At 33.2% G+C, this 24,330-nt stretch overlaps 1 protein-coding gene across 5 annotated transcripts in view; it reads right to left on the bottom strand.

The window, feature by feature from the left end:
- Positions 1-9,670: 9,670 nt before the first annotated feature.
- Positions 9,671-24,330, bottom strand: part of BRINP3 (BMP/retinoic acid inducible neural specific 3) — a 386,225-nt gene continuing 371,565 nt past the window's right edge. For all 5 annotated transcript variants that reach the window (XM_525003.9, XM_063794383.1, XM_016934383.2 and 2 more), the window contains one exon: positions 9,671-11,050. In XM_525003.9, coding sequence (XP_525003.1) covers positions 9,934-11,050 — 1,117 coding nt within the window. In that variant the 3' untranslated portion in view covers positions 9,671-9,933. The remainder of the gene's footprint in view (positions 11,051-24,330) is intronic.

The raw sequence follows: 24,330 nt of genomic DNA, 5'->3' as shown, positions 1-24,330 counted from the left end.
ACCCACTGTCTAGATTTTGGTTTCTGCAATACTATTTCCCAAAAATAGTAAAAAAAGATTCTTAGAAAAATGCCTGGTTCTAGGACTGGGACAGGAAATAATACAAGGTAAGCCAGTGATAGAGCATAACTCTCCACTCACTGAGTGTGGGGTATGCACAGTAACTTTGTTCAAAATGGTACAGTATGGAAAGGAAGAAAAATGAGTGAGCTTTTAGTGTACACCCCAGACAAAGACTACATCAGTCAGGTGATCAAGGTAAACATCTCGATAATTTATGTTGATAGTAAGTAACCTTTATATGACATAATGAAATGGGGCTATGTGGTCTTCTCCCAAAAACATAGAATTGCAGTCTAATTATGACAAAAACATGTATTCTACTGATGTTAAATGGAATATTCTATAAATTTCAATAGGATCAAGTTGATTGGTAGTGGTGCAAGGTTAAACTGTGTCTGTAGTGATTTTCTGCCTGCTTGATCTATTACTGCAAGACAGGTGTTGAAACCTCAAACTATAATAGTAGATAGTTTCCTTTTCAATTACATAAACTTTTGCCTTATATGTTTTGATGCTCTATTGTTAGTTTGTTAAAGTTTGCTATGTCTTCTTGGAGAATGGTCCCTTCTTTCATTATGTAATGTTTATCTTCAACTCTGAACATTTTTCTTGTTCTGAAGCCTGTTTCTTCAGCAATGAATATAGCTACTTCAGTCTTCTTTGGATTGATATTAGCACAGTATATATTTTTCTATCCTTTTTAAGTTGAATTTTTATATATGTGGACTTCTTTTAGAAAATATATAGTGGAATCTTTTTTGTTGATTAAGACAATCTGACCTAAGGGTAGTATTTAGACCATTTACATTTAAATTGATTGTTGAAATACATAAATTAATATCTACTATATTTCTAATTGTTGTATATTTATTGTACTTAGTCTCTACTTTTCCTGTTTCTTCCTTTTCTGCTTTTAATTGAGAATTTTTACCATCCTATCTTATCTTTTTTTAGCATATCTGTTTTAGCATATATTGCTTTAAAATATATATTTCAGTGAATGTTCTTGAGTTTATAATACATTTTTTAAACTATCTTACCTCCAACTTTAAATAATACTATATGGCATCATGTTAGTACAGGTATGTTGTAACAGAACGATTAGTAAATATTTCCTAGATTTTTCAAGTTAAAAAAGAAAATCTATTGAACTATTAAATCTATTAAACTATTTGTGAATTTAGCATAGAGGATTATAGACTGGAATATTCTGCAAAATTGGGGGCCACGAAGAAAATAACAATTAAGAATTACATAATAGACATTATATAATTTATATGTATTTTATAAATTGTGTTATAACTTACTAGAATTTTCTGTCCAAGGGAAACAAGACAATATCATAAACCAGTGTATAGATCATAGAGTGTCAGAAACATAACTGAGATAAGACATTTTACACATTTCTACCACTTCCCCATAAGTAATACATAAAACACTTTCTAAATATAGTAATCTATTTCACATAATTTGTAAGTACAATCTTCTGCATTTAAATTATTTGAGTATAATATTTTTATTAGTCCTAGTGTTTAAAAATTTTTAAGAAAGATATGCTTTTATATTTATTTAATCTATGTAAGTCATCATATAAATATTAGAGAATCTGGGCAAGCACGGTGGCTCACGCCTGTAATCCCAGCACTTTGGGAGGCCAGGGCAGGCGGATCCCCTAAGGTCAGGGGTTCGAGACCAGCCTGCCCAACGTGGCGAAACCCTATCTCTACTAAAAATACAAAAATTAGCCGGGCGTGGTGGTGGGTGCCTGTAATCCCAGCTACGTGGGAGGCTGAGACAGGGAGAATTGCTTGAACCCAGAAGGCAGAGGTTGCAGTGAGCCGAAATTGCGCTACTGCACTCCAGCCTGGGTGACAGAGGGAGACTCTGTCTCAAACAAATTAATTAATTAATTAATTAAAATTTAGAGAATCTGAAAATACAGAAAGTGATTTAACAAGAATAAATTTTATTTTAAAAAGTAAAATTTGCTACCATGTTTTATAAATTCTTGATACTACTTTATCTTATTAGCCTCAAAGTAAAGGAGGATTGTCTACTGCAGGAAATAGCAAATATCAACCACTTTCAAGTGAATTATAACATACTACTTAATAATAAGGCAACTATTTGGGTAATTGTGGTTTCACTTAAAATATTTTGTTTGCAATATTAAAGTTATTATGTTGTATGGAAATCAATAAAATGAATGTATTGAGTGACTTGCTCATTTTCCATCCTCTTTTTGTGTAGGATAGTATGGACAGCTCCCTAAGGAAAACTTACCTAAATGTATATTTGTGTTATGTTATTGAATCGTCTTCCTTTCCTATTAAAATGAAGTATGTTAGGTGAATGACGCTGCAACCTGGCAGTGGAATCAGCCATATGTTGTTGATATAATGATGGAAGAATATGGACAAGTGCTATTGAAATGATCCAATGATGCTGTTTTAATTTAGAAAAAAAAGAAGAATATAACAGATTTTATAGCATTGGCTCTTAGCTGTATTGATTTTAACCTTGCTGTAATATAAATTATGAACAAGGCTAAAACATTTACCCAGAGGAACTATTTTTATAGAATCTTTAAATTCAGAATCCCATTTTTATGTCATATATTCAAGGAACCAATATATGTTGGACTTATAAAGTGTAGTGGGTACAGGGACCACTGACTTCAGGCTTTTCAATAACTGTACATAGTAAAGGCTTAAAGAAAGAATATGATTATGTGTGGTTCTGCCTTCTATGAACTTAAAGTCTAATAGAGTTACTTAGGTAAGAAATTAAGCACAACAGACTATCAAAATGACTTTATTAACATTTTGACATTGTTGCAATTGGAGTGTAAAGGCAATGGTTCATTTTGTTATCCAAAAGATGAATAATAAATTCAAATGTGCTGTGATTTTTTTATCAGACTCACAAATGAGAATTATTGTTATTATTTACCATCCTCATCTTCATCATTATAAATGGAAGACAATGGTGTGGGATAGAAGAGTGTTGCAGGCAGAAGGCAGGATGCTAGGTAAGAAAAAAGTCTAGAGACATGAAAGAGTGTTCCAACTTTGTACTGAAAACCTTTTGTATAGTTAGATTTAGTTTGCAGTGAAATAAATACAATTGAAGAGAAGGATAGAGAAGTAGCCAAGGACGGCATTATGAAAAGAATTACATGCCAACTAACAAGTTAGATACCTATCCTATTGAAAAGTATGCAACAGATTTATATTTTAAAATATTTGTATTGTCAATGTTCACTCTTGTGACTGGGTGAAGCTGGATTGGAAAGGTTTCAAGGGGAATTAGAGGAAAAATACGTATTTTAGATTTTCGTCAGTACAGCAATCTCAGTAATTTAAAAAATATATAAAAGCTCCCTAATAAACACATAAAACTGACAGATTAGATAAACAACTACCCTTTTAAGCAAAGCTAACAAGAAGAAAGCAAAAGAAAACATCAGAGCTCAAAAATGAAGCAGAAATTGAACCTTGAGATAATGGAGGATATGTGGGTAAGATAATGACAGAAGAAGAGAAAAATTCCAGTCTTGCTAACCAAGAAGTTTATAGGTTTGAATCACTGTGTAGGACATGAGGAGGGGCTTTACTGTATCTAAGTAGATAACAAAGATATTGAAAATATATAAACAAAAACGTATAAAATGCAGATAATGAAGTTGAATCGAGACGACAGGAGAGTCTCCCATCTAGAAAAAGTTTCCTCATTGGTGGGACTGCTCAGGTGAAACAAGAAGAGTGAGAAAGTCACACACTGAAGCTGCACTTGCAGCAAGTATGGACAGGCCTCGTGTGACTATTGAGCCCTTAAAAAATGTAGCTGGGCACAGTGGTGTGTGCCTGTAATACCAGCTACTCGGTAGGCCGGGAGGCTGAGGCAGGAGAATTGCTTGAATCCAGGAGGCGGAGGTTAAAGTGAGCCGAGATCAAGCCACTGAACTCTAGCGTGGGCTACAGGCTACAGAGCAAGACCGCTTCTCAAAAAAAAAAAAAAAAAAAAAAAAAAAGAAAGAAAAAGGCAAAATTGAGATGGGGATAAATACATACTAGATTTCCAAGACTTGGGACAAAAATATCTATAATGACCCCAGTAATAATATTTCCTATTGATTACATCTGAAATTATATCTTAAATATATTGGTTTAATTAAAATATATTAAAACATTTATTCTGGCTTTTCTTTTGCTTTTAACAAAAAGTGGCTACAAGAAAATTTGAGATTACCTGTATGGCTTGCATGATATTACTGTTCAGCAGCTCTTTCTGAGAGAATAATCTTTTAACACTAGAGCTCTCCCCAGCTAGCACTCATATTATTATTTGTTGATGGTGTTAACACTATAAGCCACTAGAATTTAATTTATTCCTGGCTTTTGCTTTAAGATGTAAATCTTGTTTTTGAATCCTCATTTCCAAACAGAAAATCAAACCCAAGCTAGAGAAACTATATTCTCTTTAACCATTTAAAATGACAATTGTATTATCTAATGCTATTTTATACATCCTTACTATATTTCTGAATTTTTACATTATTTTATATAAATTTTAATATCTGTTGATGGAAATTTCTACTAATTGATCTTATTTTCCAATTGGTTTATTTGTTCACAACCATTTGTTTTCCCAAACACACTTTAAAATAATTATGATATATTTATAATTATAAAAAATTCTATTAAGATCTTCTTTAATGGAAAGTAAACTTAAAAATTACTTTAGAAGTGATATCTGTTGCAGTATTGGTGTATTCTTCTAACAGCATAATGCATATTTCCAAAACTGTCAGTTTAGTTTTATACTCTTACGTAATTTCAGTAAGTGTATTTCTTATATTTACCTAACTTATATCTTCATCTACTTTATGATTTATTCTTCTGCTTTAGACTTTTCCAACTTATGATGGAAGAAATGTTCAACTGTATTAAAAATAAGAATCTAATATTTTGTTTTATTCTACAAAAATTCAGAGCTGTCCTTCTTTCCATTAGAAATTTATTGTTAGAGGTTTATTTAGAAGAATTTTAAACATTTACTATACTTATTTTTAATGATAGGTTTCTGCTTATGTTCCTAGATCTCTAAAATATCTAGTATATAAAGTGCGTAAGTGAATATTCACTGTCATTTTTTCTTGTTTTTTTATTATTTTAACGATTTAAAATCAATATATATATATTTAAAACTGCCTGTTACCATAAAATACAAACAAAACTATATTTCAAAACCAAAAATATAAGAGATACATTTTAAATACTTTTGTGTGAAATAATGAAATTGATTTCCGTTTTCTGTAGTAAATACGTTTTTAACTATTATTGATGTTTGAGTGTTATTAAGTATTAAGTAGCTTTCTATTATTGCTACAGATACTTTATATGGACCTCATTTTTTTCCCCATACTTACTCATTCTTGCACTTTTGAAGTCCTTTTCAGGAGTGTTTTGTGTCCATAATAATTTTCGATGGAGGGAGTGACAAGTCAGTAACCTGTGATAAGATTACTCTTATCTGGAAATGTTCATATTTACAATGCTCTCAGAATAGTGCTTTACTCATGCTAAATATTGCATATCTATTCAACTATTCACATATTATGTACTATATCTATTATGTGATAGCCATATTCTGTCATGGTAGCATAAAATAGTACTTCAGTCACTCATTGGTTAATCTGATTGCTAGCACACAGCAGAATTTCAAGAGTAAGATTTTGGCTTCACTTTGAATTTCATTTATATGTACTAATTTACTACACTTGGATGCCATGTCCTAAATATTAAATAATTTGACATGGATTTCCAATTATCAGTTATTCATAGTTCATTAAAGTAGCTAATGTTGCCTTCATGTAAAAGAAATGGAGATGTTTGTAAAAATTTCCTGCTAAAATGCACTTACCAAATATTGGAATTATTAAAGTGACTGAATTATAATTCTTGAAATTATTAGACTAGGAAAGACTAGATATAGAATTACAAATCTGATATCATAGGTGGAGGAAAGAAAGAATGTCAATAGCAACAGTATAAATAGATGGTATAGTCAATAGGAATGACAAAGTATAAACTCTCAAGTTTTAAAAATTCAACTGATTGGACTATACTTCCGAAGGGTACTAAAAGTTTAGCATATGTGAGTCAAATGATAAATATTATACTTAAGGCTAGAGGGAAAACGTAAGTTTGCTAAATGATTATTATTCTACTAAAATCATCCAGGCACAAACTCAGTGTGATACTGTTATCATAGTATGGTTTGCTTTATTTAGTGTGTCCTTTTCATTTGTCACATTGATTTGGAAAATGTATATGTAGTCTCTTAAAATTTTATACCAAGTTTATTATGTAAAGGGTGTCTTTTCTATTTGGTTTCCAAAACTTTTCACTTTCCTTCCAGTTGAATTCCTATATTCTATAACTTCCACTTTAGCAAATATATATAGTCTTATTTTGCTCTTATGTTTTTTCAAATGGGTTATTTTATTCAAATGAATATATTTTATATCTTTTCAAAATGAAGAGCTTTTCAATGTGCATAATGAAGAGAACAAAAGAAGGTCTGTGTAGGGTTACAGAACAGTCCATGGTCCTGGTTCATTCCAAGCTATTTCTTCCCATTTTGAGATTAACCACAAAGACAGGGCGGGGTTGGGGAGAGAGAGGGAGTGAGAGTGAGAGAGAGCAAGAGAAAAAGAGAGAGAGAGCGCGAAGAGAAAATGAACCATCTTTTATTATTGAAATGCATCTGGGACCACCAGCTATTTCTGCATTTTCATTTTTATTTCTTTGAGCTGAGAGTGAACATTTGGAAACAGATTCACCTTGCTAAAATGCAACTTGAGATTCCAGAGATTGAAAGTCAAGTCACACTGTGATGGTCATCAAAATAGTTGATGCAGTAAGAGATGTTCCTAGAGGAAATGTATTCACAATAAATTTTTGATTTTCAGAATTTCAAGTACTATTGAATTTATTAACTTCAAGATAAATTTAGAGTCATTAATTTGGGGATATCAAGAATCTAAATGAAGTAAAGTGTCCTATTTTTGAAACATGATTTCAAATAAATCTTTTGTTCTAAATAAAGTTTTGACAAAGTTTATATTAAAAATTAAAAAAACAAAAGTTTTTATTAAAAATAACCGAATTCCTAAAACAGCAGTGAGCAAAAATGGTTGTATATAGGCCAATTCAGGAAAAATTAAATATTTTTGAGCTGCATTTTTCTCATACATTGGTAACTCATGTTGTATTAACTTAGATTATTAATATAGTCAATTTCTTATGGACATTTCTTAATAGGTGGTCATATGTGAGATATGGAAACATAAAACATGTTTATGTTTTAGTCATGTATCCTCTAAATCTATATATCCCTGTAGAATTTGCTTGTTATGTTTATATAGATTGTATTCATGTTATTTTAGACACAATATTCAGAAAAAGGTATTGATATTACTTCTCTCCTTTCAGGAGAAACCTTGACTCAGAGCTATTAAACACTCACTGACAGAGCACTAAAAGACTTGGAGCTAAGATAATTTTATCTTATTCAATAGGACCTTTGTGACAACACTTGCCAGGCATGAGGAGTCCCAGGATAAGACTCCAGTTATGAACTTTCTTACCTGTGGTCATGGGTCTTCTCTCTCACATGGAGGCCAGAAATAAGTTAGCTGTGCAATAAAAGAAATAGCACTCCTGACAATTTCTTTTAAGTACAATGAAATTAATGTTCTTCAGAGTCCATTGGTAATTTGCATGTTGCTCAGATGGTTTCTGGGTGTCAAAGGGTCTGGACAGCTGGACCTTCAAGACTCTTCTGGAAAAGGTCCTGGAGGCAACTCTGACTTTTACAGTATGTGTCTTTTCAAACATACTGTCTATGTTTGATAAGCTTGGTCACCTTGTGGATTACTAATTGTGTATGATCAATGCCTGTTTTATGTAATGTTTTAGATGTACTGTGAGTGTGTGTATCATATAATGTTAACTGATTTAGACCTCAATTTCTTAAGTTACTCGTGTTTCACCATAAGCCACTGCATGAAATGAAATTAAATGCAGAAATACGATGGTCCATTTAGTGCTCAGTGGTGCAATAAAAAGAGGACAAATTTGTTCCAGAGAAGTCTATATTGGAATCTTGATCTTTCAACTTAGTTTGTGATCTTGGGGAGCTTGACAAGCCACTATAAGCCTTTGTTATTTTCACCAAGAAAATGAGAATGATAATTTAAAACCTAGTGCTATTGTCAGAATTAAACAAAAGGAATACTTTCTATGATACCAGAATGATGGTGTTTAATACTAATATAAATTTTCTGTTGAATGACCTACTATAACCGAAAGTAGTTATTTTAAAAAAAAATCAGCTAACTGAAGTATGACATTCAGCTACACATATATTAGGTTGGAAGAACAATTATTTGCTTATGGTGTATTGGTTATTTTCTGTCTGAACTGTCTTTTGCTCTTAAATGCTTAGGAGTTAAAAATAAACAACCCAAGAATCAAGAATGGCTGTTATTATAATGTTTTGTTCTATCTGTTCTTTTTTTCTTCCATGCCATGGGGTTCTTTCTCTGTGCCCTGAGAAATGCCTTCATGACCAACAGGAAAGCTGGCCTGGTCTGGACAATGGATTTGGTTAAGTAATAAGAAAGTATTTATAAGTTATCTAGAATAGAGCTGAGTGATGATAAATAGCAAAAAACACATTTTACAGATATGGTCACATAGCTAAACACAAATGAAATTCAAGTTTATAGAAAAAAACAACTAATAATATATCTAATATTATTTCACGAGTAAATGGAAACAACTTTCAAACCAAAATTTTGAACTAAAATTGTTTTCATATTGAAATAATTTTCTCCTCAAAATATTTTTAGTAATATGTGATTCTCTGAGAGAAACAAATCTATTTACACTTGAACTAGATATTTAAACATTTATTTTATACCATTACCTTACAACTTGTGAACTCTAGAAATGTTGTTTTATTGACACTGGTAAAGTGCTGGAATAACTAGGTTTTCAGGATTTGAAATTAAAATAATTGTGCCGAGTGTGCTGATTAGTGGTTCCTAGAATGTAGAAAGGGAAGGAGAAAGCAAGCAAGTTGCTAAGGAAATTAAAGGTTTGCTTTCTCCATGCTATGCCTTATTATCACACTGATTTTTCTGTATGTTTGATGAAATGTTCTGATATTTGAGAATTAGTTTATCTGAGTACTTTAATTATAATTGTGTCTCTAGTATTGGTTTCCCAAATACAGGTAATAAACATACTACTGTCGTTGTTCTGTTAACCATAAAAAACAACTGAATAGTAAGTATCCTACCTACTTGGGTTTTCCATAAAGATAATTGAAAGAGACCTTCAAACAGTTCCATTAAAAAGTCTTGGTGAATTTTCCCCAGGTTCTAACAAACTATATCAAAATAGAACTCATTTCATGGAAAAAAGGAATCCCACAGCATTTCTTTTTAATAACTGTTCAGCTACAAAATTTTATTGGTATCTTTTTATGTTCCCTCTAGAGGATGTAATGCACAAAAGCATTGCCACGGAACATATAAAATTACAAATGAAATTTATTGTAAAAAGTAGAATGTCTTCTAGACTGGTGTCAGTATTTATGTCATTCATAAACCAAAACTGCAGTATAATATATTCATTGTCAGCAAGTTCATGTGTGTAAATTGCCATCCAATGTTATTGACTGATATAAGACAGATATTGAAAAGACAATTTAAATTTACTCTTCCAAACATAAACTGTTCCACAAAAGCACTGTAAAAACTCCTTCAAGATTTTGGGTTGTGCTTGACATTTATGGTTAACTACATAATTTGGTCGTGTCATAATCCATTGTGTTTGGCAATTTGGCATTAAACGCCTGCAGAGCAGATTGGATCCTCACCACCTCACTAGTAGACAGCTTGAGTCTATGACGAAGCAAGCAAGAGAAAAGATCTAGACGACGCTGACCAGGTGGGGAGAGTTTATTTACACGGTCTCTGATCTCTAGTAGTTGCAAAAGTGCTGAATCCTGGGATCCCTGAGTATAGGGGTAGTCCAGCTGCAAAATCAGGTCCCGAATTGCTTCAGGGTCAAAGTGCATGCTGTAGCCAAACACTTGAATGTTATTGATTTTCATATAGCCCAGGTTCCGGGAAGGGTCAATAAACTCCAGAGGTTCGTAGTAAATGCTCTCATTACCATTGGGACCATTGGACTTGATGCGACTTCTCAGGTAGATGTGTACTGTCTCAAAAAATGTCTTCCATTTGTTCCCCAGAGTTAATGTCCAGTTATAACACTGCAGGGGGAGGTCCAACTTAGTCCGCTCCCAGTCTGGAAAGCTGTTTTCATTCACAGGCATAAACCAGCTCTCAGAGTGGCTGCCTCCGAAGGGATTGACGTAAACAGCCAACACTGGCTCCAAGGTGCTGTTTTTAGTTAAGCAAATCTGTAAAGAGAGACCCAAAATCATATGGACCAGACTTGACTTGTACTTATTGCTCTTCAAGGTGAGGAGCATCCGCTTACGCCAGGAGGGATCAAACCAGCTATTGAGGCGCATGTCATTGCTGATAAAAATGGCATGGACTTCTATTCGTCTGTCCGTTTTCTGCAGCAGATATTTCATCTCGAGATCTTGCAGGTCAGTTTCAAAGCCAATATAGTGATCGGTGGACTCGGCGACTTCAGGCTTGCAGAGGCCCTGGCTGAGCATGTAGCCGGTGTTGCAGGTGCCGCAGCGGGTGCGGTTGTCTGGTGCGCATGTCAGGCAAGCAGAGGCGTCTCCCACTGTGCAGGGCAGGAACGCGGTGCAGACCACCTGGTCATTCGGACACGTGCACGAGTGCGTCTCTTCTGAAAAGCTGCCTAGGAGGCCGTTCTCATTGCAGTAGAGAAAAGACTGGATGCGAGTAAGCCAGTAGGTTGAGGTTCTAGAAATACAAAACAGAACGAATCTACATAAATACAAAGATATTCTGTGTACTGCAGTAAACCGTAGCTCAGAAATCTTTGCTATCATTTCTTCAGGTCATCTCCAGCCAGTAATTTAAATGAAATAAAAGATTCATAGAGCTCATAATTAGACTATATAATACACACACACACACAGACGTGTGTATGTATATTCCATTTATCACTGCACAAAACAAGATTAGAGCTATACTTGGTCTGAACTGCAATACATTTCTAAATATGTGATATCTTCTAAAGACATTGCATGCTATCTCATTAGTGCACATGGAAGACGATTGTAAATAAAAATGGGTCATTATTGTTTTGAAATAAAAAGAAGAAAGGTAAGTGATTTTATCATAAAACATCTGTAGGAGAATTAGAGCATATAAATGGTGATTGTTCATTCATTTACTCTTAGCTTTATAGACCACTAGTGTTGCAGGAAGGATGAATAGAAAGTAAAAGAAAAATGAAAGAAAAACAAACAGCTCTAAATTGTCAATCAGTGTATTTAAATGCTAGGGTTGTCATCAACATTGAAAGAACAAGTACCCACTCAAAGAGATATTAAAACATGTTTGAGTTTATTCTTACAGGCTGCTCAAGAAAATAGTTGAAAATATCTCATTAAAATCAACAAGCTCCTTCAATAAGGGGTAAGTGTGTTAGTTTAATGTGTTTGATTTGAGTCATTAACTTTTTTTCTCATCAGGTTAATCATGATTCCTTTTTCAAATCTCACTTTTCTGATTTTCTCGCGTTATTTAAACTATTTTGGTGTTTTAAAACCAGTAAAATAATGAGGGAAGAGCAATGGCCTTGTAATAACACAATTCCTTGTTTTCAGTTTGTTGCTTTCTCATTCTGCATGTATGATCATGGGAAAAGTTGCACAGCCTCTATAACACACAGTTCTCTCATATGAAAAATGGGAATAGTAATATCGTCCATGTAGAGATTTTGTGAGAAATAAATTAGGGTCAAACTCTATGCATGTACTTAGAATATTGCAAAGTGTCTGTTTCACAGTAGATACACAACAATTCCATTTTTGGTATTCTTATGCTTTTTTGGTGTTCACATTTAATACATTTTGGATTTCCTGCAAAATATATATGCTGTACTCAATCCTTTAAATATCTACTTACTGTTTTTCATAGTGCGTTTTTCTGCTTAAGATTTTGTATTACTGTGTATTTACTTATTTATATTGTTTTTCTCATTACATATAATACCCATTTGCCAAAATCTTGTATGTTTTCTTTCATAGCTACATAACCTGTGCCCAGTAGAATGCCAGGAGATAACAAGCCTTTAATATTTATTGAATATTGAATAAAATGCATGGATTAGCCAAAGGAACATTTTCTTAAGAAGAGTATTTTTAAGTGAATTTTAAACCCTAAACTGAACATTTAATACACTTGGAAAATCCTAGCTCTGAAGTAGCAGGTAGTAAAGTAATACAACACTTTATATGACATTTGCACAATTAAAAACACGCAAAAGCCTTTCTTGTCCAGCTTCTGTAAATGCAACTGTGTCGTATATACTCAGAATAAAAGAAAAAAAAAATAAATCAAATCTAAGCCAACCATAAAACATTTTCCTTTTAATTATTTATTATACTGAAAATCACTGATTGAAATTTTAAACCTATTAGATTCATGGTTTGAATATGTCCCCCAAAGTTCATGTGCTGGGAACTTGATTGTTAATGCAGTGATATTGTGAGGTGGTATCTAATGGAATATGATGTGTCCTTGGAGAAATGCCCTCAGGAACAGATTAATGCCCTTATCTTGGGAGTTAGTTTCTTATAATTGGGCAAGTTTGGCTCCTTTTTGCTGTCTGTCTTGCCCTCTCTTTGCTCTTCCACCATGAGATGATGCAGCAAAAAGGCCCTCACCAGATGCCAGTCTTTTGATCTTGACTTTCCAGACTCCAGAAACCTGAGCCAATACATTTCTGTTCATTATAATTACCGAGTCAGTGATATTCTCTTATAGCAGCATGAAGTGGACTAAGATAATTTATTTCTGAATTTCTCCAGATACTTTTAAGATAAATTCTCTCAAAAATTCTCCCAAAAGTATGCCCAGTGTGTTGTGAAATAACAAAAATGTGAGGCTATTTGGCACTTCATAAACATTACATCAATATATGAGTGTCTCTGCTACTCTTGCTGTGGTTCCTTGTTTTCTCACCACAGAATATATGTGCAAAAAGCTTCCTATTGCTGGTTTATAAAATAGCTTGATTAATCATTTCTGTATTCAGTCTTAGAATGCAGATGTTAATACTACAGATTCATCATTTGCAGTTACTGACATGTTTATGCCATTTCATTCTTTTTCTCAATCACATTCTTTCCTCCTTTACGCCTTCCTTTTTCTTTCTTCCTTTTTTCATTGCTACCTTTCTCTTTCTCTGTCCTCTCCTGTTTTTGCTTCTTTATTCAGTTCTCATTTATGTATATCTAATATAAACTACATAAAATATACGTCCTATCCAGATGAAAATTATATTTTCTTCCCTGAAACCAAAGAATTAATTCCTTGAGCCAATTCATCTCCCACGGTAAGCTCTAATCATGTTTCCAAATCATAAGAAGAAAACAAAAAATGAAATTAATAGACCTAAGGCAAAGATAGAGCTCACAAAAGTAGAAAGAATCATTTGGACACTTTAGAAAAGCAAGAACTTTTTTCAGCTCTCTGTCTTTTCCAATCCTTTGCATGTCTGGCAAATACATTATGGAAGGAAAGCGTTTCAGCTGTTGTATTTCAGCTTCTTGGGTTTCAGCTCTCATGTACGAATACTGATAATTCAGCATACTGCCAAAGCTCTGGTACCCTGGGACTAAAGAGATAGTGTGCAGATTTTCTTACTTGCTCCTTTGCATCCTTTTTCCTCTAGCACCTACCTTTGGACTATTTTGCTACATTCTTCAAGGAGGAAATAGATTTTTCAAGAAAGAAGAAATTTAGTTACCTGTCTTTTCTTTACTCCTTGTGTAATCTTAGTGAAAGCAGCAGTCAAAAATAAAGACTAAGCAAATTGCAGAATTGTATAATGAATTTTTCACATAGTTGGTTCCCCCACCCAACAAGGTAAAATTTAGTTCCCCTTACTTTATCTTAAAACTGTAAAAGAATTTTGGAGACAAATGTCCTAACAATTCAAAATTAGTTTGTATCAAGTGTATTTCCACTTTGTTTCTTTTTATGCTTAAGTATTAACACAAATAAAAGAAGCCACATTTTATTCATGTATACACATTGGTTAGACACACTATTTATGGTCTACTTGGGCTAAGGATTGTGACCACATGGGTGGCAAGTAGGTCTTCTGTTGTTTTTTATCAAACAGGTGGCAATATTCCTGACATCTGCTTAATAATACTTCAGTAAACATTCTAAATAAAAGAAGGAAAAAAGGAAGGGAGAAAGAAGACAGAGAGAAACTAAGGAAAGGGGAGGGATAAATACGTTATAGTGAAGGAACTACAGATTATGGAGGAACAGAAGAAGGAAACTAGAATGCAAACTTTAAAAAAGCAATTGACATGATAAATACCATGATTTCGACCAATTCAAGGATATAGAGAATCTTTATCTATAAGGAAGAGTTTAAGTTTTGAAAATAATTCCTCAAAAATCTTTTAGGTGAAAGAATTATGAGCATAAAAATACCTTCCGGAGTTCACTTAAAATTTAACTGGAAAAATTAATCATTAGCTAAAAGGCCATTATTAATGTTTATACCACTGAGAAAACATGTGACATACTAGTTTGAAATGTTTAGACAGCTGTTTCTTCTAGTCATCTTTGTTCAACCTATAATATTTTCCATTTATTTAAGATTTGCTCTTCTCCACAGGATACACATTATACATGTGTCAAAAGAGGACTAGAGTAGGAGTGTGAATATCTGACTTTACAGCCATACTTTACCCTGTGCCCTGTGATGAGTTATTTAGCCTCTTTAACCTTCAGCAGAAGCTTTGGAATTCAAGCAAATATTTGTTCAAATTATGATTCTGCATGACTGTGGACTATCGATAGTTTTCTGAGTCCCAATGTGTTAAACTGTGATTTCACTTGCTGATCTGTTGCCAGGATGAAAGGATATAACAGGTAAAACCCACCTACGACAGAGTCTTACACTGGGTAAATGCTCATAATGAAACAACATGAATTAAATGTTTGACTATACATTTTTTTTTTGTTTTAAAGAAAATCAACTTAAGATATGATTATTTCTCTCATTAAAGATGTTAGGTATGATTGGTGAACCAAGTTCCTGGGCCCCACCCCAGACATAAGAATTTCTAGGAGTAGGATTCAGGAATCTCATGTTAAAATATGCAGTCCCAGAGAACTATTGTGTATACACAGAGGTTGCAAGGTCCATTATGTATGTAAATCAACAACCCAAAACTGTTATTAGGGATTCCTTAAATACCAGCTAACCATCAATATGGAGGAATATGTCTACAAGAAGGTAAGGAAAAGTTGAAAGTTCTGTAGAGAAGAGGACAACAGCAGATGGCTTTTAATTTATATACATTTTGGGGCTCCATGGCAACTATGTACAATAAAATTTATAAACTGTAGTAGAAATTTTACACATAAGAAGAATAAGCCACACACTAAAGCCTATCATAATACATCACTTCTGTTCTGGTCCAGTAATATTAACTGTTTGGTGAACATCTCTCATGTCTGGGGCCAGTCACTTTTTTTTTTTAATTTCATCTCCTTTCAGTAGTTTGTAAATGCTAATCCCATTTTAAAATTTGAATACAATTGAATCATCAATTTTAATGACTTAGTTACATATCTATTAAGCATTAGAATGAAGACAAACTCAGAGGAAAAAATCTAAATATTATTTTTTAAATATGTGTTGAAAGTTTTGTTTCACAGGATAATGGAGTGAGGGAGGGGGCAGATGGAAGCACTTAACAACCTCAGGGAAAACAGTCATTTATTGCCATAGCAGGACAACATCAAAGATAAAATAACTTTTATTTGTGATGTAACATTTAGGTTCTTGAGTGACAATACACTATATTGGCTTGAGACCATTTTCTTAGGAGCCAGACTGTCCACTTTGAATCCTGTTCATTTACTTCACCTGGAAAATAGGAATTAAATATAGGGTTGTGCTAAGAATTAAAGCACAGTTGCAGGTAAAGCATTTAAAAGAATGCCTGTGCACAGAGTAAACAGGAAATAAATGTAAACTCTTATTCCTGTTATGAATGTTATTCCTACTATCATCTTTTAAAGAAATATTGTAGGCATTTTCTTTATTATAGCCACTTTTTTTTCTCAGAAGATGGAACATTTCGTTTTCTCTTCAACAATTCATGCACTCGTGCATAGTATTACACTATATCCCTGTGTTTCACCTTTTTAAAAATAGATGCCATTTTAATAACATGATCAAGACTATATTTAAATATACTTGTATGACTTCTTTGTGATCCTTTTGAAACCCTCAAAAATATGCAAAACAATATTGCTCAAATTCAGGACGGACATTCTAGATGTGTAATGCTTTTCACTGAAGTATTAGAACATATGTTGATAGAAAAACAATTACCTCCTCTCATGGTTAAATCTGCTCTGAGCAGTAATAATCTTATTTCAAAGGTCCCTTATTCCAACCTTCTAATCCTTTATTGCTCTCCAAATCTGTGCAATGTGGATCCAAACTTTAAAACCTAAACAATATAATTTCAGAATCTTTTTGAAGTTAAAGACTAGCACTTTTTTATGGTTAGGCTATTTTATTTCAGCCTTCATAGATTTGTTATTCTCAGACATGAATACTTTAAATACAAATTTGGAATTAGGCATCCACAGCCATTTAAGCAAGCATAAGCTGATTATTAGCTCAGTCACAGACAGATAGAACCAAATAAAATTCTGTCACTGTCTCTCCAGACTCTTGCTCTGGCCATCTCAGTTTTGGCAGCGTTGCCTAGGGCTGATGTTGACACTCCTGACGCACAACAGTTTCACTCTTGGAAATACTTTTACACTCTGAGAAAGGGAAATGTCACTTTCAAAGATCCCTCAACTTTGAGTCTCTCAAGAAAGTACACACACACACATACACACACAAAAACTTTAATTTATTAACCTAAATTCAATTATCTACTAATAATTTTGGCTTGCAAGAAGGCAATGAATAAGTGTGTGAAGCAGTTGAATGTGTAGGTTATATTTTAAAGATAATATTAGCTGATGTTAACATTCATTGAGCTTTTCTCATGTCCACAGTTATATTACAAGGATTATTTCATTTTCACAACTCTCACTACTCCCTGATATAAGTATGCTTGTTATCCTAACATAAACACACGAGTTTTAAAAAGTTTAAATAACTAGAACCTGTCCAAGATCTAGCAGCTAGTGAGTGTCAGAGCTAAAGGTTTATCCCTGGTCTCTATTTCTCCAGAATCACAGCTTCTTATCATCATGAACTGATGTAATTCAAATAATTTATTATTTAATCTGGTTAAGTGGTGTACACAGAAAAATGTGCTTACTTCTCAGAGAGCTATAGAAATTTTCTGTCCACATCTATGCAGCATAATATAGTTCAAAAAAATCAATAAATAAATCTCTCTTCCACTTATAATATAAAATATAAAAAGAAACACATCAACTTTTAAAGTGAGAAACATGAGGCACACAAAGATAAACACCATTACTTTTCTGGAAGTAAAAAAATTACCAAAAATAACATATATTTTAAAAATTAGCATACACATGCAATTTTCTATCAAAGATTACTGTCAATTGAAATATATTTTTCACTAAATCATATATATTAAAAAGGTTTAAAAAGTATTATTATAGGCAAGTTCATGCTGTTAAGTGATTAGTGTGATTGAGGAATATGGAGACATGCAACTGTTCTGCAAATAGGAGCCATCAGGCCTCTCCTGTGTTCTTTTATAACATCCTGGTATTCACCCCCCCATAACATTCATTACACCAGGTCACTGTTATCAAACCAGCTACATAATTTGTATTCTGTGAGAGAAAACAATTATGTATACACACACACACATATAATGAAAATGATTTTATATATATAACATGTTTATTTCACAATTTTATTATCATAAAGTACCTAAGTCAGTTTACAGTGTTTATGTTTAAATCTTTGCATTGCAACCTTCAAAACCTTTATTGCTCTTAAAATCTCTGCATTATGAATTCAAATTTGAAAATCTAAACAATAAATTTTAAGGATTTTAAAAGTATAATATTATTTTTAAAAGGTCATTTCATTTCATCCTTCATAGATCTGTTCATCTGTGACCCTAATATTTGAAACTAAATATAAATTTGTTATGAATAAACACATTAATTAACAACATAGAGAGGAAGCTAGAAAAGCAAGTGCAGACTTAAACTAGAAATGTTCTTGGTTGTAAAGGATTTTTAAAAACATATATTTATTTATTATTATTATTTTATTATTCTTTAAGTTTTAGGGTACCTGTGCACAATGATTTAATACTTTTTTCTTACTACCCAGTGAGTGGTAGACATTTTAAAACCTGGACTTATTTTCATAATATCTGTTTTTCTTTAAAATATGTTTCATGACCAATTTCCCGTCAGTTTAAAGACAAATCAATATATTTTTCTTGTTGAACATTGAAAACCTGAAAACAAATGAAATTGCATAATTTAAATAATTTAATGAAATTTTAGTGTGCTTCCAAAAGTGGTACAATTTAGCATCCCTTTAAACCAAATGTTTCTGGACTCACTACTTATTCTCTTTTTACAATCATCGTTGTTGTTCTCAATGCTGAATATCAGCTCATTCCTTTGTGTCACAATTAAAGCAAGAATTTGCTTTCTGAAAATCTTGAATGTAGTTTTTGTAAAATAGTTTTATTAGATTTGTATTGCCAAGCTAATCTACTTAAATTGATCAATTTCTGATTGGATGACACCCTAATACCTTTCATATAAAAATATAAATTATTTTGAAGCCTTTACATTCTGACAACATCTAGTTGTCATTACTCAATAAAATATTTTCTTCGAAGCCTTTACATTCTGACAACATCTAGCTGTCATTACTCAATAACATATTTTCCACACTTAAAAATCTGTCCTTGTTACCCTCCTAAATATGTCATGTACAATTTCAACTATGTGGAATTTTCTCTTACAGAATTGAATGTCCTTTTTCCTCTGCTTAGCCAGTTTAAGATTTAAATTCAATTTTTCTTGCCCTAAATGATCTTCCTTAACAATCTAACTTACAATGACTTACTTTTTTGGACAAGTGTGTTAATTATTATCTATATTACTTATTTGTAATTAAGCCCACTATAACAATATAGTGTTGTATAATAGATTCTTATCTTGTGATTTCAACTAAAATATACCATTCCTGATAGTATCTGTGTTTGTCTATATGTTAGCTTTCCTAATTGGAGTATGATCTCCTAAGAAAGAAGAAAATGTATATTGTTACACTAGAATCCCTAGAGTCCAACAAAGTGCTTTTTCTCCCAACCCCTCCAAACAAAATTGCTAGATCAAAATTGACCTCGACTTATGGTGGTGAGAAAATGTAACAGTGAACACTCTTAAAAACTCTCTTACTGGGGAAAATCAAATAATTATGGCACTGAATTTTTTTAATGAATTTATGATCTGGAAAATAATAATCTGATTTCTGGTATTGTAAGTCATGTGACTGCTATGTCATCAAATAACAATATGGCCTTCTAGACTCTATATTATTGTTTAGGAGTTTGACTGACTAAAATGTAATTTCAAAACTGGTCATCTTTAAAATGCTAATGTAGATGGAGATACTGGAGCTGAATAGTTGTCAGAAACTGGGCCATTAAAAAACAAAACAAAACAAAAAACACCAAGATAATATCACCTTCTAGGAATCCTTGATAGGTGAACTTCGTCGATGAAAAATGTCACCCAAGTCACACTCACAATGCAAGAGCTTTATATTAACATTTTCTAGTGGTTGGAATAAAATTCTGAACTCAGAATCATAACCGCATTAACAGAGATGCCACAAAATCACCAGGAAATAATAGGTTATATGGCCCTTACAAATGTTACCTTTTATGAGCATAAGCAAATCGTGTGTGTGTGTGTGTGTGTGCGCACACGCTGGTATAAAATTTGTACAATGGTTTAAGGAATGACAATTCATAACTTTAAAAGTCGGCTCATTTAAAATACTAATAGAAACAGTAAAATGTGGTCCTATTTCACATGACTTTGCTTTTCAGGGAGAAGAGTACATAGGTATTATCTCTTTATTTTTCTAACAATTTAATATGACATTATGTTTACAGAAAATAAAATCAGAATGTATAAAATGACTGTTCTAAAGACAGAAGCAATCTAGTATGCCTAACCATCTATGGCCACATTATTTTCCAGATGAGACTACAAACAATGATGAATTAACTTAAATTACTATCTCACATCTACATAGAAAACAAATATTTAATCCTTGGTTTTCCAGACAAAGTTACAAAATGTAGACCATCTCCCTCACCTCAGTGACAAGACTTCTCACTAACCAAAATATCATCTGATTGGAAAAAAAAAATGAGTCTCTTTGGATGATATCAGCAATCACACAAATCAAATAGGTATTCAAAATACACTGTTCTCTCTTACTTGTGGGGTAAACCACAGCAATACAAATTAGAGCCTTTTATCAGCTGGCAGGAAGATAGAAATTTGTGTTACTTGAAGAGCTTCATCTGTTCGGTTAGCAGGGAGAAAATCTGTAAGATTTTTCCTTAGTGTTTCTAGTTCAGCCTTAATGTAATTTTTGAACAGTAAATCCACTTTGAAATCATTTGAATATCAGATATTATTGTTTTCTTTTTGTTTACAAAGTTATGTTATCTTTATTTCTGTATTCATGTATTGCTTTTATCATGTATTGTCTTTTGATATTAAAATGATTCTTTGGAGGATAAAAAGAAGCCACATCATATGTAAATAATTGCTAAAACCATGATATGAAAAGTTACATTTTTTCATATATTTACATATGATATGTAGATTAAATACCTGTTCAAACAAAAATAGCTTGACCTTACAAAATCATATATAATTATCAAGCCAAGGATTAACAAAAGTCATTCTGGACATAGTTTACCAGATCATCAGTATGTACTTACTAGAGGTCTGAGTCACAATCTCTCCAGTATTCAGAGCCATCAACCTATTGACACATTCCTCATATACACCATAAAGTAATAATCATAAGTATACAATGTGATGGCTAAGTTTTGGTGCCAACTTCACTGGATTAGGGGATACGCAGATAGCTGTAAAAGCATCATTTCTGGGTATGCCTGTGAGGGTGTTTCCAGAAGAGATTACCATTTGAATCAGTGGACTGAATAAAGAAGATGTGCTCTCACCCAATGTGGGCAGACACCTTCTAGTCCAATGAGGATCAGGATGGAACAAAATGTCAGAGGAAAAGCAAACTCATTCATACTCTCTTCTGGAGTTGGCAAGCTCTTTTTCTTCCCTGCCCTTGGGCATCTGAATTTCAGGTTCTCCAGCCTTTGGACTCCAAGACTTGCACCAGTAGTCCCTCAGGTTCTCAGGCCTTCAGCCTCAGACTGAGAGTTACACTATTGGCTTCTCTGGTTCAGAGGCTTTCAGATTTGGACTGAGCCTCATGACTGGATTCTCTGGTTCTCCAGCTTGCAGGTGATCAACTGTGGGACTTTTCAGCCTCTTTAATCATGTGAGTCAATTCCTCTAATAAGTCCTCTTTCATATGTGTGTATGTATATCTGTATATATCTATTCTATTGGCTCTGAATCTCTGGAGAACCCTGACTAATACAATAAAGAGAACTCACTATGTACACGATGGGCTATGACACATTTTTTGTATATTAATGCTTACTTAGCCTTTGCAACCAATACGTGTGGTGAATGCTGTAATAGTCTCCAGTTATAAGTAGGGAGAGTAAGGTACACCGGATACCTCATAAGTTACAGGACAGTCTGTCTAGGAAAATGAGGTAGAACTCATGCTCTCAACCATTCTATTATCTATCATGTTACTAGCCCAAGAAAGGCACATCAAATATTGTGAAAAAAATATTGAGAAAAGATATTTTTCTAGGTAATTATAATCTCACACCCTTCTAAGGTGAGAGTTGTCTGAAACATTTTAGGCAGCCCAGATAAACTTTGGAAAAAAATGTGAGCTGCTCTACTTTCTCTGGATGAAGCAACACAAAGTAAGATGGGCATGTAACTCATACTGGCATCTTGATATCATCATGATATTTTATAGTTTCTCTATAGTTTAGCCAAGTACCCTCTACTAAAACACATATTTCATAGAGTATGTTAAAGCCAGATGACTGTGGGAGTCCTTTAGTATAAATGGAATTCTGAAGTGACTTGAATCAGGATATCTCAGACCTTCTATTCAACCAGCCTAAAAACTAAGAAAGGGGCTACTCACCTCAGCTGCTGTTTGTGGCCATTAGGAATAGATTTTTAGGTTACATCTATATTCCATGAAAAAAAAATAAAAAAACTGAATGGACACAGGGTTAAAACCAAGTAGCCTTTGATTTTGGAAATTAAATTATTATTATGTAAACACTTTGAATCACAATCTATGATTCTTCTAGCACAAGATAAACCTGTCAAAAAACTATCATGAACCAGAATACACTGTTTTATTAAAACTTTAATTGGATCACGTGGTCAGGAGATTGAGATCATCCTGGCTAACACGGTGAAACCCCGTCTCTACTAAAAATACAAAAAAATTAGCCGGGCATGGTGTTAGGCGCCTGTAATCCCAGCTACTCAGGAGGCTGAGGCAGGAGAATGGCATGAACCCGGGAGGCGGAGCTTGCATCAGCCAAGATCGGGCCACTGCACTCCAGCCTGGAGCCTGGGCAACAGAGCAAGACTCCATCTAAAAAAAAAAAAAAAAAAAAGAACTTTAGAACTTTAATTGGAACAGAGGAAGGGAATTACTTTGGACCTGATGGTAATCACCTCCTTATTTAAACAGTTTACTCAAAATATTTCTTTTCTTTTTTTAATTAGTAGGTCATCTTTATATATATTGAAGTGTTAGGGTATCTGGTTGTGTGAGGGGCAAAGGGAATCTGAGGAGGTAAGTGAGAAACAGCAACGTGATATGTAATTATGTAATTTAAGAGTGGGTGCTTTATTTGACATTGGTGCCTATCCAATATTCACAGGTCTATTATTCTTGCTAACAGGACCTTGATTTTGTTCAACACAATGTGACAAAATAAAACAACTTTTCCAGTTTCCCTTAGAGTTAGAGGTAGCTATGTTACAGTTCTGAAACAAACAGAAGTCTAATGTGGGAGAGTCTTGGATTGCTTCTTACTCCTTTAGTCAACAGACATGGCTTACTCTACTACTTTCTGCTACTCACCCTGAAAATGGACATGAGGTCTCAAGCTGCAGGAGCCATCTTGCCATTTCAAAGCCACAAACATAAGGAAACTTGAGGGGGAAGGAGGGTAAATCATAATTGGCCCTGAAATCAAGTTGAGGGACCATTGGAAGCAATTTCTTCCTATATTAGAAAGAAAAATTAAGAACCTTCTGTGAATGGAGATTGGGGGACTGGAGGAGTGTTCCAGGGCTGAAACAACTTGAATGGATTTGCATACTGAGTCTCAAAAAAGTGTTTAGAGGAAAATACCTCAGAAACTAACTTGTTTTTAGCAACTCTAAAATGAAAGCCAAGCAGGCCAAATATTTGGAACTTTTGTGGAATAAATAGATAAAAGGGTGAAAATCTGAAAGAGGAAGTTGAGCTATTGACCAAACGGACAGGTGATTTTCTTTCACCAAACAGAGTAAAAACATATAACTTAGTACAACAATCGAAAAAAGTAGTAACAACATGGGAGAGAATGTGGAGGTTTGAAGCATGACTGGTTATACATGAAAGCTTTTTAGTGCTTGTTGAAGATAAAACCTGGAGGCATGTAAAGAAAAGGCTTTTAAAAATTAAGTATGTGTTTTCAGCCTCAGCAATCCATAGCACAGTGTTCCTGCAACAATGTCAAATTAATGTTGAGAGTATATGCTATTTGCTTGATTTATGAGGATATATTCTAATGTCAAATAATAATAGAATATTAACTGAAATGAGACTGAAATCACTGAATATTTCTATGCATTAG

Source organism: Pan troglodytes, chromosome 1 (genome assembly GCF_028858775.2).
Source record: "Pan troglodytes isolate AG18354 chromosome 1, NHGRI_mPanTro3-v2.0_pri, whole genome shotgun sequence".
NCBI lineage: Eukaryota > Metazoa > Chordata > Mammalia > Primates > Hominidae > Pan > Pan troglodytes.
This window is presented reverse-complemented; position numbering and strand designations above follow the sequence as displayed.